This window comes from Choloepus didactylus, chromosome 3 (genome assembly GCF_015220235.1).
Source record: "Choloepus didactylus isolate mChoDid1 chromosome 3, mChoDid1.pri, whole genome shotgun sequence".
In the NCBI taxonomy this organism is placed as follows: Eukaryota; Metazoa; Chordata; class Mammalia; order Pilosa; family Megalonychidae; genus Choloepus; species Choloepus didactylus.
This window is the reverse complement of record NC_051309.1, coordinates 115,467,399-115,484,018: the sequence shown is the minus strand read 5'-3', so window position 1 is coordinate 115,484,018 and position 16,620 is coordinate 115,467,399. Positions and strand designations below refer to the sequence as shown.

General features: G+C 37.2%; 1 protein-coding gene across 7 annotated transcripts in view; it reads right to left on the bottom strand.

The window, feature by feature from the left end:
* Positions 1-1,175: 1,175 nt before the first annotated feature.
* Positions 1,176-16,620, bottom strand: part of NPNT (nephronectin) — a 77,208-nt gene continuing 61,763 nt past the window's right edge. For all 7 annotated transcript variants that reach the window (XM_037830392.1, XM_037830389.1, XM_037830394.1 and 4 more), the window contains 4 exons: positions 13,873-13,959; positions 13,263-13,361; positions 5,323-5,579; positions 1,176-3,912 (listed from right to left, as the gene is read on the bottom strand). In XM_037830392.1, coding sequence (XP_037686320.1) covers positions 3,817-3,912; positions 5,323-5,579; positions 13,263-13,361; positions 13,873-13,959 — 539 coding nt within the window. In that variant the 3' untranslated portion in view covers positions 1,176-3,816. The remainder of the gene's footprint in view (positions 3,913-5,322; positions 5,580-13,262; positions 13,362-13,872; positions 13,960-16,620) is intronic.

Sequence of the window (16,620 nt, the reverse complement as noted above, 5' to 3'; positions counted from 1 at the left end):
AATGAGCAATTCCTGAGACACTGGGGTTTCGAAGAGAGTCTGCTGCTAAGCATGAAGCAGGAGATCAGATGGCCTATCAGCCTAAAAAATCTGTCTCCCCGAACTGCAGTACCTCTGATAGTTTTATAGTATCAAAAGATGGGCAGGTTTTAAGATAATGAGCACAATGGCTGAAGATGACAAGGTCAGAGATGATCTAATTATTGAGCATGCACAGATTGATTACATGCTTAGCCACAGAATGTATGTAAGCAAACGGCAGCTTTAATATGATGGGCGTGACTTTTAGTATAATGAGGTTCACTTACACATTAAAGTCAAAGCTACTGCACATGTCAGGTGGCCAATTTTGGTTAGACCCAGCTCTGTCTAGCAAGATTGTTTTGGACTTGGGGTGGGTTAGTTCTGGGCTGACTCAAGGCCCTTTATTAATAAACATTAGGGGCTGTCTTTAGTGATCACAAGACTCTCGAGTTGAAAACCAGGATAAGGGGGTACAAGTGGGGGTTGGTCACAACGTTTTTACAATCACAGGATAAAGTCTATATAGTTATACAATCATCAGAGATCAAGACAGCTAGATTACAGTTCAAAAATTTCAAGTATTTATCTCTGGCTATTCTAATATACTAGAAAGTAAAAAGAAATACCTATATAATAACTCAATAATCATAACCGTTTGTTAAATCCCAACTTCTCGGTTACAATAGGACTAATTTTAATGCTGCATTGTTTCATTGCTTTTATTTTTTAAGGTAGGTTTTTCCACCAGGAAAAGTTATTAGAGTGTGAGTAAACTGTCATAAATTAACAAAATCAACTGTAGTAAAAAGACTTATTTTTCATTTATAGTTCATATATATTCACATATTTACTTATAGCTTATCCTACCTTTCCATACAAGGATTTGAAACAAATATTTACTACTAAATGATATATAGTAAAACAAATAAAGCAACTTGGCTAAGGTATGACATGAATTAATTGTGATCAAAGTCTTAGATTTTATAATCTAGAAAGCAAAATAATGTGAGCAAGATCTTTATTCCCAGTTTTCCAAGAAGTAAAAGGATGCTACTATAGATGGCTTCTGTGAAAACATCAATGAACTAGCTCAATCCTCTTCTCCCAATCATAAAAAATAAAACTCAAAACAATAAGAGACAGACAACTGGTATTATTAACAGTGTTTTTAATTTACAAAGAATTCTTTTTATTTGGCTGTTTTGGAAAACCACAAACACTTTTCACTTTAGAAAACATTAAATAATAAACAAGTAAGATGTTATACAGTACTTTGGATAACTTCTTCCGTCAGCTTAGTGCAATGTACTATTGGCACCTAAAAGTTAAATTTTCAATTATTTTCCCCTTTCATCTTTCATCCCCAAAAGGAAATGAATCATTACAAACGGATCTAAGGCCATATTTTTTGGCCCCTAATCAAAGGCTCAATTATTTATATTCTTCCTCCACCCCCCACCCCTAAGTTAAATGACAAAAGACATCCTATTGCAACTATTATTCACAAAACACCACCTTTGTGTAGAACGTGGGAGATTACAACATAAGAGAAACAAAATTACCCCAACTGGGGAGAGGAAAGGGGCTGGCAGTGGTTTTGGGTATCGCACTTGTTCAACGGCCAAGTTAACTTCTCACAAACGTAGCAGAGAGAATGCACCAGATAAAAATCTCTCCGGACATTGTTCCAACAAAGATCATCTGTTGAACAAGTTCAAGGTTTACACCTTAACCAAGAAGACACAAAAACAAAAACATCACCACATCAGGATATCACTGAGATATTAAAATGTCCATGATACTCTCTTTTGGAATAAATAACATTTTTAATTTTTTGTATTTTGTTTTAACACTGCTAGGCTTGCCATAAAGGGAAAGACATTTTAGTGAGCTGAGCATTTGGTGGGATAATTCCCCTTTTGACCCTTTCTGTGACTTATCATAAGGAGGCCAAGAGAGAAATATCTCCATTCAACCCTGGCCTAGCCCAAATTACTTTGCTCTGAAGATTTTCATTACATGCAAGGATAAACACATCTTTGGAGAGATTCTCTAACTTACTACATCACTTTGAGGTAAGGGCATCTTTAACCACCTTAGATAAGTTTTTATCTAATATTTAAAAAGCCTCAAAGAAAACAAGAGATTCACACTTCTCTTTTTTCAAAAGGATTCTAATTTAACAACTGTCCCTGCCAGGAAATGCACCCTCATACTCGAGTCTAAGCCTGTTTCCTCTTGTTCTATTCTTAGTGCACACAGAGAGCAGCTGGTCACCATCCTCTCTGGACCAACCCTTCATATACTTGAAAACCATCCATGGTTTGCCCCTCAGTCTTCTCTTTTCCAGGCTGAATAATCCCAGTTCCTTTAATTTTTCATCATAGATCTTTTTTTCCAACCCTTTAATCAGCTTTGTGATTCCTGGCAAAAACAGCAGAAAATATTTTGATTACTTGAGCAGAAATGAAGAAAAGCCTCAGGAGTGAGTTGTCTTTCAAAAGTTATGTGATTTTTAATATAAAGGTAAAATATGCATGGAGGAAATACAGTTGGGGGTTCATTAGAATTCCAGTCTTGTCCTCTAGTGTGTGTGAATCCATTCCAACACATCCAATGCTTTAAAGCACAGGGCTGCCTTTCTATCAGACGTGCCCAATTTATACTGATTTAAAAATTAGTGTGAAAAATTGTTCCAACAGAGCCTCCCCCATATCCTGCTCCATCTCACAGCTTCTGTAAGCGAACAGAATCTTTGCTGTAAAAGAACTAGAATTTTTACAAAGCTTTTTACATGTTACCAGAGAGAGCCATGTTATTGTAAAAGCATTGGGTTGAAAGTATAACCTGAAACAGTGAGGGTTTTATATGTTAACTGTGGTTACTTGTGTATCTGATTTACTATACTTTGTACAGACCAAACTCAAGACCATTTAAAAAAATCTCACTCCACTACCACAACCTGAAACCTCTTCCAATTTTCTCTTGCTGCCAATTTAAGGTGATGGAACTGGATGACATTTTACCATGAATTTTTTAACTCAGGAGATCACAAGCTGCCTTTTACCTTGCAACTAGAGTCTGTAAATATTAGAAACACGTAAAAATTTCATATCAATTTCATATCAATAGCACATTTACACAAAACACACTACTATTAACAAGGGATTGCGTGCCCATGCTACATAATTGACCTTAAAAGAAAAATACAGATAACAAAGTAAGAATAAATGCATTTTGATATGTTACACACCCTTCTTTTATAAAGTAAATGGCAGTAAAAGTGAGAGTTCAGCTCCAGGCCAGAACTAACTTTAAAGGAAGAGGATAAACCAATTTCATAAGTACATTGCATATCATATCTTAAGGGAAGTCAATACTACTCATGGTACAACACTGAACCGATGAACAGGATGGCCATTTGCAAAGACGATATTTGAAAACTTCTCCAATAATTTGCTCCCATATTTTGCCACAAGGAGCACCTTGTAACAAAGATGAAGGATGGCACTAGTCGTACATGCCAAAGGCCTTCCTAAGAGAGACACACGATGGAAAGGAACACCCAAAGACAGCCTGGGTGTGTCTACAGATAGTCCTTATATTTCAAAGAGGGTTTCACTGTTCACTGGGAATTGCACAAAAGCAGGCAAGCGAGATGTGGGTCACCAACCAGACCTTCTCCTGACCCACTCTTCTCCTAGGCCCGATAAGGGGGAGAAGAGGACAGGAGGTGAGGGTTGGAAAAAGAAGAGGGAGCAACACAGGAGTTCACTGCTAGTTCTGGAGTTGCTAGGGTTCTTCAGAGCAGTGGCCTTTTTTCAAGCTCACATCATCCAATCCAATCTCCCCCGCGTGCCCACGCCTTTTCTCGCCTTTGAAGATGACCTAGGGAGAGAACCATATACCAGAGTCAAGCCTCCTCTGCCCCTTTCCAATGCCCACTCATTTAGCCACATACAGGCAAACCTCCCCAAAACTAAATATTACTCTTCTTTAACAAAAGGAAAGACTGGAGCATAGCTGCCAGTGTCTCCTAAAAAGAGGAGGCTTGCTTTTGGTAGAAACTGAAATCATCAGTGAACTTTTAATCAAACCACATTACGAGGAAGTGGTTGTTCTTTAAAAAGTCATCCTAAACTACAAACTACTTCAACTGAGGAATGCTTATGAAGCATTTTTTTCAGAGATTGCCAAAGTCCAAAACAAGAAACGTGTTATGGGACATAAAGGTGCAGAAATTAAGTGCCAAAGATCTGAAAGCTCATAATCACACAGCCTATCCTATATGTTTCTTAGATCTCCCTTTAGGAAATTTGTTGCCTAAAATGGAATAGAATCACACACCATAATCTAATTATGCTTTACCTAGGTAAAGAGCGAGATTTTTCACTATTTTTATCTTTTATCAGCGGATACAGAGCATTTTTGCTCCTTTAAAAAACAGGAGAAACCTTTCAATGCTCTGATTTGCAACTATTATCTTGTTTTATTTTTACAAACAACACAAATATTAAGAAAGCAATTTTAAGAAAAAAATCAATGTAAAACATCAAATCCAAGTACCACTGACCTAAGTTATATTAGGAGTCATTATCTTTCTTTCTAAAATTGTTTGTAGAAACTATACCTATAGACATAGATGCAGACTCTCCTAACAGCAAAAGTTTTATAAGCATCAACATAAAGTGGACACTTTGTTCAAATACAATCATTATTTTGGTGGGGTGTTAGAGACCATTTTTCTTGCTACTTCATTACTCAAAATATAATTAATACATTCATTCAAAGCTTTTCCCACATCCTGTCCTGAATAGAATAGTGCTTTCCAAGGATACTGTTCAGCATTTCCACCCAAGACTGCCTAACTATGATCTCTGAGGCAGAGGAAAAGAAAATTGGACTTTAAAGAAACATTTCAACAAAGAAAAATGGAATACTTCCAGGATGAGTATAGTGAAAGTTTGAAATACAAGGAATTGAAGGAGAAAAGCAGGTAAGGTTAAACTCCCTGCCTCCGCCCTTGAAAATTTCTTTTATTTTTTTTTCACTCTTTCTATTCCTATTTTATTTAATTAAAAAAAGGGAGGGGTGTCTGCCAAAGTGGTGGTGGTCATAGGTTGCAAAGAAAAAGGATGAAGGGGCAAAAAGTGATTACAGAAAGAGGCCCAGAAAGACACAAAGCTTTGTCTGAAAGTAACCTAATGAAGAGAGCAAGCCTTCTTCAACTTCAGATCCCTGAGCTCTCCCGTTAAAGGGAAGCTTCCCAGGCCCTGCCTCTTTTGAGGTTCTACTTACGCTCTTGACGTCAGCCCCTCGCAAGGAGATGTGTGTCTGCCTCCAGCCATGGCCACCGTTTCTTCCCCACAGGGCCGCCCCCTGGGCACCGTGTTTCCTCACAAACACCTGGAGCGTGCCGGAGCGCAGCCCAGTCACCTTGTGTCTGAAGGACAGGCACAGGTCCCCTGAACGCGCGAGGCGGCCGAAAGGTAGCACCAAGCGAGCGGCTTTTCCCCCCGGGCCTTTGGCTGCGGAGACTGTCAGGTATTGTCCACCTGGAAGGGGAAAAGCAGGGCCGTGTGTGTATGTGCCCAGTTTCCATTCTAGCACAGACAGCATGGGCAGCAGTTTTACTTGTTTTAAGAAACTGCATACTAAATAAACTCACTACCCTCCCCACTATGTGGGACATGACCTCCAGGGGTGTTCATCTCCCTGGCAACGTGGGACATGACTCCCAGGGATAAACCTGGACCCAGCATCCTGCAACTGAGAAAATCTTCTTGACCAAAAAGGGGAAGCGAAATGAAACAAAATAAAGTTTCAGTGGCTGAGAGATTTCAAATGGAGTCAAGAGGTCACTCTGGAGGGCATTCTTATGCATTATATAGATATCCCTTTTTAGTTTCTAGTGTATTAGAATAGCTACAAGGAAATACTGAATTTGTTGAACTGTAATCCAGTAGACTTGTTTCTTGTTAACTGTATAACTATATGGCTTTTATCATGGGACCATGTGATAGTGAAAACCTTGTGACTGTCACTCTGTTTATCCAGTATACAGGCAGATGAGAAATAAAACAAAGACAAAAATATATATAAATAATAGGGGGGATAAGGGTATAGGATGGTTTGAGTGTTCTTTTTTAAATTTTTATTTACAGATATTGTAATATATTTTTTCTCTATTTTGGAGTAATGAAAAGGCTCAAAAATTGATTGTGGTGAGAAATACACAGCTATTATCATGACACTGTGTGCCATCGACTGTAAACTTTGGATGGATTATATGGTGTATGAGTATATCTCAATAAAATTGCCTTAAAAAAGAAAAGAAACTGCATATTGTGACCGACACATTTGTAAATAATTCCAGATTTTTGAAGGAGCAAAATATGCCTTATTTCCATGCCTGCCTTAAATTCTATGGTTTTGTATTTACAGACAGCACTCATTTATTTTGCTGATGGAGAGTAGAAGTTATGCCAAGAACACATAATAACTAGTAATCAAAAACCTATGAATATTTCCAATGGAATAGTATCAGACATACGTAAGCATACACAAATATACACACATTCACCGCCTCCTGAATGGCTGTATTGTCTGAAACTCCCTGCCAAGCTAGCTAGTAGTTTGGTATAATTCACCCTAAGCTGCCAGGGAGAATTTTCTAGTGGATAGTGGAACAGATTGTAATTTAAAGGGCACTGTATCTGTTTATTCTCTCCTTCTTCCACTTAAAAAAACAAAAATTTCTTAGGAGAGAAGACTCCTTAAAAAAAAAAGTGTCAAAATTTCCCATGCTTCTCACCTTGGTATTCACTTAACTCAGGAGGATGCAGACGTGTTCAGGGCTTAACTGAAAAATATACCACATCTTCTTGGAGCATCAATTTTATTTGGAGGTAAGTAGTTTAAAATATTCTTATATTACTGTGTGATTGTGAAAACCTTGTGGCTCACACTCCCTTTATCCAGTGCATGGACAGATGAGTAGAAAAATGGGGACAAAAAGTAAATGAATAATAGGGGGGTATGGAATGTTTTTGGTATTCTTTTTTACTTTTATTTTTATTTTTTGGAGTAATGAAAATGTTCAAAAATTGATTGTGGTGATGAATGCACAACTGCATGATGATACTGTGAACAACTGATTGTATACTTTGGATGACTAGTATGTGAATATATCTCAAAATTGTGTAAAAGTATATTCTTATATTAAACTCACATTATATATTATATACATATTTTCTATTATATCTACATGAACACAAAATGTCAATATAAATTTTGACTTTGATGATGTCAGGTGCCTAGTGTTAAAAAGCTTGCTTCCTCTGTTAGGGGAATTATATATATATATAAAAAAAAAGTTTAAACAGCAGTAAGTGGGGGATGCTGTTTCTCAAGAGAGTTATTAGTTATAAGTAGTATTCTGACACTCAATTCCTGTACAAATGAGAGTTAGAGCACTCCTCTCAGGCTGTTATATAGCAGCCAAGCTAGAAAACACACTATATGTTTTAATACTGATTTGCCCATAGGAAAACTGTGGTTGGAATGCTGACCACATGTGTCTTTTATGCTGAATTTGTATAAGACATTATGAACTCTTCAGGTATCTTCTCTAAGTTCCTTCCAAGCACTTATTATGTGCCAGGCTTGGTGCTAAGGGCCCCACATGGTATATTTCAAATAATTCTCCTAACAAGACTTTTAAGTGAGCACTATTGTTATACCTGTTTTGCAGAAGCAGCAGCTAAGACTTTGAGAAGTTAGTCCCAAGGTATCACCCAGGCAGTGATTGGCCAAGTATTGGTTTGAGATCAGAACTGCCTGACCTCCTCTTTCGACATTTCCTGTGCTCTACTAGAACATCTACACATTTCTCTTCCCTGGGAGACTGTGAACTCCTTGAAGTCAGAATCAACCTTTTCCCCAAACCACCTTGTTACATTGCCTAGTATATGGCAGGTATTTAGTGCTACCTGTTGAACAAATGAATGAAGTTCCAAGAATACCGCAAAAATATGCAGGGAAATAGGTCTTGGACTCATATACTTGCATCACCAAAAATAAACATGTACACAATTTCTTATCCTCTCCCTGTCCCCCAAATTAATCAAAACAATATTTTGGGACAAAACATTTACATGGACTATTAACTATCTCCCCATGAATCAGCTTTTGAATCATCACAGGTATTTCGGCAAAGACTAAGGTATACAGTTAATACAGTTAACCCGCACTTTTTAAGAAAACAAGGATTATTTTAAATCCTTGTGGAATGTATACTAAGATCATTCTGCCAGATCTGCCTGCAAATAAGACAACCTAACAAACTAAGGCATCCTAACAGGAGTTTCAAATAATCTTTTTTGTACAGATATTTAAAACTCTAAAGCTTAAAACATGGTGAGGCTACAATTGTTCTGCTGCTCTGTTTTGTTTTGTTCTTTGGTCAACCAGGGAGAAATTACTTTACTTTGTATATTTTGTATAAAAGGAAATGTTACAAAGCTGGAACAGTAGCTAAAGAAAAAACTAACAGTAGCTAAGTTGGGGGGAGTGGGGGGGGCACTCCTCAAAATGCTACCTATTAAGTAAAAATTTCATTTCTGATTCAAAAATACCGGTTTAAGAAATAAAAGTATATTAAATGTTTTCACTGTTTCAGTTTAAAGCATCACATCTAAAGAATATATATACGTGTAAATAATAGGTGCCACAAAATCTGACCAGAAAATTAGGTGATAAACTTTTGATCTACTTGTTTTTAATTCTATACTTGTTTGTAAATTTATAATTTTCAATATACAAAAAGAATAATAATATCTATTCCTTTAACCTGTTAACTGTGTGGTCAAAGGATTGGAAGTTCTGCAGTGATTTCATTTACATCTAATGGACCAGAAGAGAAACCAGTCCAGGTAGAACTAAGATCATTATTGTATTTTAATGCAGAATCATTATTATTTTACCCCTTTAGTGCAAATAGCTTAATTTTTTTTTTCTAGCAAAAGAAATAACACATGCCCATTGCAAAAAAATGAGAGAGAATAGAAAAGCATAAAGAAAACTTAAATCATAATTCCCCAAATCAGAGATAATTACTGTTAATATTTTGACTTCTGAACTTTTCTCTATATAAATACATGCAAACAAATATACATGATATGTACCTTTAAAGAAAAAGAATACTATATTTACAGTGTTGCAACTTGCTTTTTTCATTAAATATGTCACAGCCTTTTTTCTGTGTTAATAAATAGACATAATTTTATAGCTGCAAGTATACGATTAACTGGCTGCATCTGGGGAGGGCAACGGGAGCCAGGGAAGGGAGGGAGCTTTGTTTTTCACGGTTAGTTTATTTTTCTACTGGCAAGTATTTCTCTTTCCAAATAATGTTTTTAATGCTGCAGTAAACACACTTGCATGTACATGTTGCCACACTCATCATTTACTTAATTCCTTAGAGCAAACAGTAGGCAACAGAGCACTGAGTCAGTTGCCTTCTGTCCTGATGCTGAGAGCTCAGGGTTCCAGGCAAAGGGCCCGAGGTGCAGCCCCGTTGTCTGTGGGATGGGGTGTGTGGAACAGCCACAGCTACATGCCTGCAGCATGTCACCACACCTGTTGGCAGCACCATTTTCCATTCCTAGAGGAAAGCATTAATTTCATTATCTCACAGTTAAGTTCAAGACAGAATGTGGAAAGGCCTAATGAACATCAAGAAGGGCAGCTGGCAAATACAGTTATTTTGCAGTTGTTTTTCAAGGTCTTTGGTTTGTTTGAAGGTTTTCTTAGAGATATTAGCATATGAAAATATTTGCAAATTTAGATCCTGTATTAGAAATGTACATCATTAAAATCAGTCATAAATGTGGAAATCCACATATATGTTCCTAGAAGTGGTAAAATCTAGATAGAAACAAGTAACACTTAACTTGGTAATTAGAATAATACACAGAACTAATTTATTAAATCACTTGTTCTCTGGTGTGATATACACACCTACACACATACAACCTCAACTAGGTATGAAAAGCTAAGCTTTATTAGTATTTTTCCATCAGAATTTCCCATCATATTCTAAAAATCCATTACAATTCCATCTTGACATATGCCATGCACTTCTATCCCTTTCTTCCAACTCTGCCATCTTTCGGTCTTCTCATGCATTTTTCCAAGCTACAGAACCCCGCTCATTTATTCCCATGGTTTTACCTGGGGCATTCCATTCTAAATCAGAGATTCTCAGAGCTGGTTTAAGAGATTTTCTAATTCAACCCTCAACCAATGCTCAAAACCCTTTAACAGTATCTTCCCATGTATCACCCAGTCAGGGATCAAACACCTCCATCAACAGAAAGCTCACTACTTCCATGTCAGCCTGGGACCTGTATTTAGACAGCTCTGTTGGAAAGTCCCTTCTCAGAGTGTACCAAAATTGATCTCCCTGTAGCTTTTGCCCGTTGATCCTACTCCATCCCCCTGTGGTTACAGAGAACAACTCTAACCCTCAATCACAGGACAGCCCTCCAACTATTTGAAAAGCAGCCCTGCTCAATTATTTCTTCTCCAGGCTAATCATCTTGGTTTTTTCATCTGTTTTCCACAGGCCTTAAGATACGTTTCCATTTGGGTCACTTTCCTCTGAATGACCCACCATTATCTCTATTTTCTCAGCAAGAGCTCTAGAAGTGGTTTACCCAATTCAATCTGAGCTGCGATTATCCTTTCCTCATTCTGGGAAATGACCCAACTCTTTGTAAGTAACACCAGAGGGTTCACTCATACTGTTTTCATTATCTACTAAAACCCTAAACCTTTCATACTTATTGCTAAGTCACACCTTCTCCCTCCCACAGGTATGCCCTTGTTTTCTAGATTCTAAGCAATACACTGTATTCTTCCCCATTAGATTTCACCGTCTAAAATTTGAACCATTGATCGAAACTTTTGGATCTTGGTTTTGTCATTTCACTCAGTCACTTCCCCCTCTGGCTTTGAGTAATCCACAGTTTGGTAAGTATGCTTTCATTATCTTCATCCAAATTGTTGATACAAACTTGGAACAACCCTGGAAGAACATCCTTTAGAGAACCAGAGTCAATCATCAAGAGTTATCCAATCACCCAACCAGTCGCCATTGCCTCACAATTTGTTCTGCACTATCATGGCCAAATGGCTATTTCAAACTTTTTTGTCTGTCATTTAATTTTCCAATCCTCTTGACACTTTTTTTTTCCATCAGAAGGGAAGGGGAATCTGGGTCACCACACATTTAAACGTTTACAAATGTGATGAATGATTAAAAAAAAAAAAAAAGTTGCAATGTACCAAATTGGTTCTAAAATATAGTATTTGAATTCTAAAATCAAATCTACTCAGAAGGAGTGTAATGAATTCTTCTGAATATGGCATGAATTAGTCTCCCTAATGAACCTTCTTAAATGAGTTATACATTAAGACCATGAACTATTGGCTCCTGTAGCAAACTATTCCTGGTCAGCAGTCCATCAAATCTACAGACCCACAACGTGCTAATTAGATCATGCACCCTAGTACAAGAGACTGATGGACAGTGGAAAACACTCTACCGCTGTAGAGGTTCTGGGCGGTAAACCTCCTGGGAGGCTGTCTGGCAGTATAAAAAGGCCTGGACCTGAAGTAAGCCTGGAAACTAAATTCCACCACTCCCTGGCTCTGCAGTCTTAAGAACTTAACCTCTCTGAGCCTCAGTATTTCCTTTATGAAATAAAGACAGTGCTACTTGCTTCACAGGGTAGATAAGAGAACACTAAATAAAATTAATGAGATGATCAATGAGCCAGGAATATAGTAAGTATTAAATAAATGTTGGTATCTCTCTTACCTACAAATACCTGTAACATTAATAATTATCTTGTCCTCTCAGAGTTAACCTTAAGATGAGTGAGAGAGTGAATGTGAGAATGATGAGTGCTGTGTGTGAGGTGTTAAATGATATTATATTTTTTAGCTAAAAGAAATCTACAAGCCCATTTGGATTTATTGAATATTTATATTTTTAAAAAGCCTACCTTGAATTTGGTTTTTTAAAAGATCTCTGTTACATTTCAAACTTAGGGGCTCTAATGATTGCATATTTGCATTAATATTTTTGTATCTTGCTACTCAAAATGTAGGTCAAGGGCCAGCACCTTAGGTATGGGGCATGTTAGAAATATAGAATCTCAGGCCACACACCAGACCTCCTGCCTCAAAATCTGCATTTTAACAAGGTCCCAAGTGATTTGTATGCACATTAAAATTTGAGAAGAAATCATTTAACAGATCATATGCTCTTTCAAATTAATGTCTGCATGTTTTATGTTCTACCTATATACTAGGCACATATTTAAGAATTAGGCTTGTAAAATAAACAACACACTTAAAAGTTTTCCTTCACATCTGGTGTCCTTTATTCTTAGGTCTAGAATGAGGAGTATAAAAAAGGAAAAGCAGAAACCAAACCCCTCATCCTTCCATTAAGTTGGCCTCACCCATAAAATATTTAATTACTGAGGGGAGGAAAAAAGCCAACATTATGTAGCTTTGGTTCCTGAAACAAGAAGACACAACATCCTATAAGTACTGAAACTTTAGATAAATAAGAATTGTGCAATTTAAAAGACTGTTAATTTTCTAAGGGTCTATTTCTAAATCCACCTGTCTAATAACTTTTCTCTTGTGGAATAAGAAGTGGTCATTTATAGCTAATTTCTACAGCATCCAATTTAAATTTTATTTTAGATTTCTACTGTCTCCTACTCTCTTTCAAAAAAATTTTTTTTAGAAAGGGGGTGGGGTTCGGGTGGGATGTAATTGAGAAAACAACCAGAACAACCAGGGATTACCATGGCTGATGGACCCCTCTATTAATTCTATTCCTGGGAATGAGCCACTAAAAGTGACTTGAAAACTATGTGCTTGAATGAGTCTGAATGTTTTATTTGCCAAACTATTTCAAAAGAAAAGTAGCTGGACTTTTAATTAGCTACCTGTCCTTCCATAATATAATCCTACTGACACATTTAGCTCACTTAAAAGAAAACAGAAAACACATGCTGGACATGGTCTTTTTTTTAACCCTGTTTGTTAAGTAAACATAGAAGTGTGGTACCATATACTTGATTAGCAGAACTAGGGTCTCCGAATAGGGTCAAACAGACATGAGGACCAGAGAGAGTTAGATGATATGGTTTTACCTGCTGGATCTTTGATTGGTTCCCAGTGCAAATCATTATCTTTTTCCCTGATCCATCCACAAAGTCCATGATCAAAATTACAACTGTGTATGAGAACACCTACAAGGAAATGATTACAAAGTTGAGTAGGTTACAAACCCAACACTTAACAGCAAAAAAGAATTTGTGAAACAGGGTATCTGTACAAGTGTTCTCTCCTACCCACACTTACTATCCCACCAGAATTTCTATTGAGATCAAAGGGAAATTACATGAATCCTTTCTCAGCACAATTGTGCATGTATGCTCAGCTGTAAAGATAGAACACTCAAGTGTTGCCAAATTATGACCTTGTTACATCGTCACTTATAAAATATGATTTCCTTACAGATTACAGTCTGCTTTTATATTTTTTTTTAAAAGAAAAAAATGATGATTCATAATTATTTTTGCTCAGCTGATTTAACTTCAGGGAAAACCAGTTTGCTGTTGGGGAAAAAAAACAAGAAAGAAAGACAGGTACAGTTTTCCTAGATGTAACTAAGCAATTTGAATTTAAAAGCTATTTTCATGAAATGGAGGGAAACAATAAAATGTCATTATAATAGGTTTAAAGGATGTAAGTGTCTACCTGGATCATCCTTTGCTTCATCATCTGCACTGATTCCTCTTTCTATTTCAAATATTTCAAACAAGTCATTTGAAGGCTGCCGTGGAACTGTAAGACAGAGAATTTTTTTTTAAAAAAAGCAGTATTGATAGGGAAGACTTCTCTTTAACAAGAAGGGGAAAAAATCCTAGGCATTTCATGCCTCTGGAAGAATTCAAACTAATTATATTTCATATGAAGATTCATGAACTTTGCTCTGCTGTGTAACATTTATTTGGGCACAACAAAAAAGTATTTTCAAAAGTTTCTAAAATTCAACATAAAAATACACAAAAGTATTCATCTGGAAAATGCATTTTAAAACAGGTACCAATCTCCACCAAAATACTGAATGCTAAAATACATCTCTATAAAAGATGCATTATCATGAATTCTGAATTAAGGCTGTTTTAACTGAAAATGTCTATAATTCTGGTGGATGGTTTGGCTTTTCTAACAGTATCCACTCTCCTCTAATAAAGCCCACACATTGTTGGACTCTAATATATATTTCTTATCATGGCCTCCTTTGCTTAATCAGGTTCCTTGACTCCTTTAAGAACAAATCCAAACTTATTGGCCCAGCCCTCATAATCCGTCCCACCAAAATACACAACATTATCCAAACATGCCATTCATTTTCAGGTCTCTGACTCTGCTTCCCCAGCTTGGGATGTTCTTGCTCCTGCTAATTAACCTGCCAAACTTCCCCTCTTCACTCAAGACCTAGGGTAAACATCACTGCATCTTTGAAAAACTCGATGCCTCAGGCAGAATTAAATTCTTCCTTGTTGTACTCCAACAGCTCATGTTTACAGCGTCTACTACACCCTTTCATAAAGAATTGCAGTTATTTACACAAATATGTGTCTGTCCTTCTGCAGCCTTGGAGGTCTAGAAGACATCAATCATCTTATCCAAGTGGCATTTCCAGGGCTTGACCTGGTGATGGGCATTCAATACATGTTCACTGAATGAATACAAAGATCTTCTTGGAAACCCATGTACTTTGTCAACCCTTTTCCTCAAAATAAAACAAATGGGACAGAGCTTAAGAATCCACTTTTTAAAGATAATTGATTCAATGAAATGGTTATCTGGTCATTCATTCAATGTATATTTGATTGCCAACCATAGTCAAGCACTGTGCTAGGTGCCGAGACGGGGTGAATGGGACTGACAAAGAACTACCTCTCAAAGAGGTTACCTGCTAATGCGAGAGGCAGATATCAAAGAAGTAGAAAAACTAAATTATAATTCTAGATTGTGATAAGGGCCAGGAAGGAAAAAGGCCAGATTATATCATGGAAAGTAGCTTGGTGAGGACTTTGTGGTGAGAGGAATTCTTGGCCAAAGACCAGGGAAGACTCCCTTCTGAATGCCAGAACTTAAGTTAATTAGCTCTATTTTTATAAGGCAGGGAGTAAAAGATGTAGAACACTAAGAAACAGATACCAGTCAAAAAGGGTTCTCTTTTCAACAACGGTGCTGTCATTTTTAGGAAGAATTTTTAAGATTAACAATCTCATATTTGTACAGATTTCTTAGCTTACCACTTCTAAAGATTTTTCCCTTTTTGTTTCAAAATTCCAAACAGTGAAGCCCCTTCCCCTCCTCAAAACACACACCCACACATCCAACCTGAGAGAGATGGTAGAGGACAAGCTAGTTGATAACGAGCTCTAGGGAAACGACCTCATCACTGGTGCCTGATGGTGAGACCACTAACCTCTCTCTTTATATCCCAAACGACTGACAGCACTGGTATCCAATTGCAGCTTTTCTCTCCTCATTTGAGGCTCTGAGATGAGAGCTGTTTATGCTTTTTACTAGAAATATCACCAAGCTGCAGGCAAGCATGCTTCATTTCTCATGGCATAGAAAAAGTTATTAAATCTCTATAGAAAAATCCATGCTCTTGTTCCCTTCCTCTGCTGTAACTTATACGAATTACTCCAGAATAGAATAGCTCAAATCTTGCAGAACCATATTCTAGGGGTATTATAATTTCTCAAGATGAAGGACTATCAAATGGCAGAGGGAGCCAAGGTCTAGAGGGGCAGGATCATAAAAAGGTTTCCTGGCACAGGGGGCCTGTTTTTATTAAGGGAGGTCCTCTCTGAGGAAGTATTTAAACTTAGTCTTGAAGAGTGTGGTACCCACCAAGCAAAAGAATGAAGTACTGGGGTGGGAGAGAGGAAGTGTTTCAGGTAGCAAGTGCAGAGAAAGTCCTTGGAATGTTTAAAGAGGAGAAAGGTGTTCACAGTGGTTGGAAGGCACCAAGAAATGGAGAGAGTGGCCTAGCATGAGGTTGAAGAAAAATGAAGGGGCTGTGTCACACAGCTGGAAAACAGTAACCCAAAGAATTTGTCATGTGACAATTTGCAAAGCTTTAGGTACTCAGTTTCTAAGAACCACTTAATTTTGCAGCTGATGATCATGCATACATATGTTACAATGTATTGGGAAAAATTCCAAGGAATGTAGAGATCTGAAATGCTAAGCAGCCATGAATTCTTACAATTTTGTACACTCTACTCTGTACCCTTGCCAAACTGTTTAACTAATTCTCCTTTCTTGCCCATACTAGTATGGATTCCTAACAGCAGCCCTCTGAAGTGTCAAGAGAAGTTACACTACTCACTCCCTGGTATATTTTACAGTTTATGCAAAAATACTAAGTGACATAAATAGTAGACAATTTTTTTTCACACAGTATGACCTCAGCTC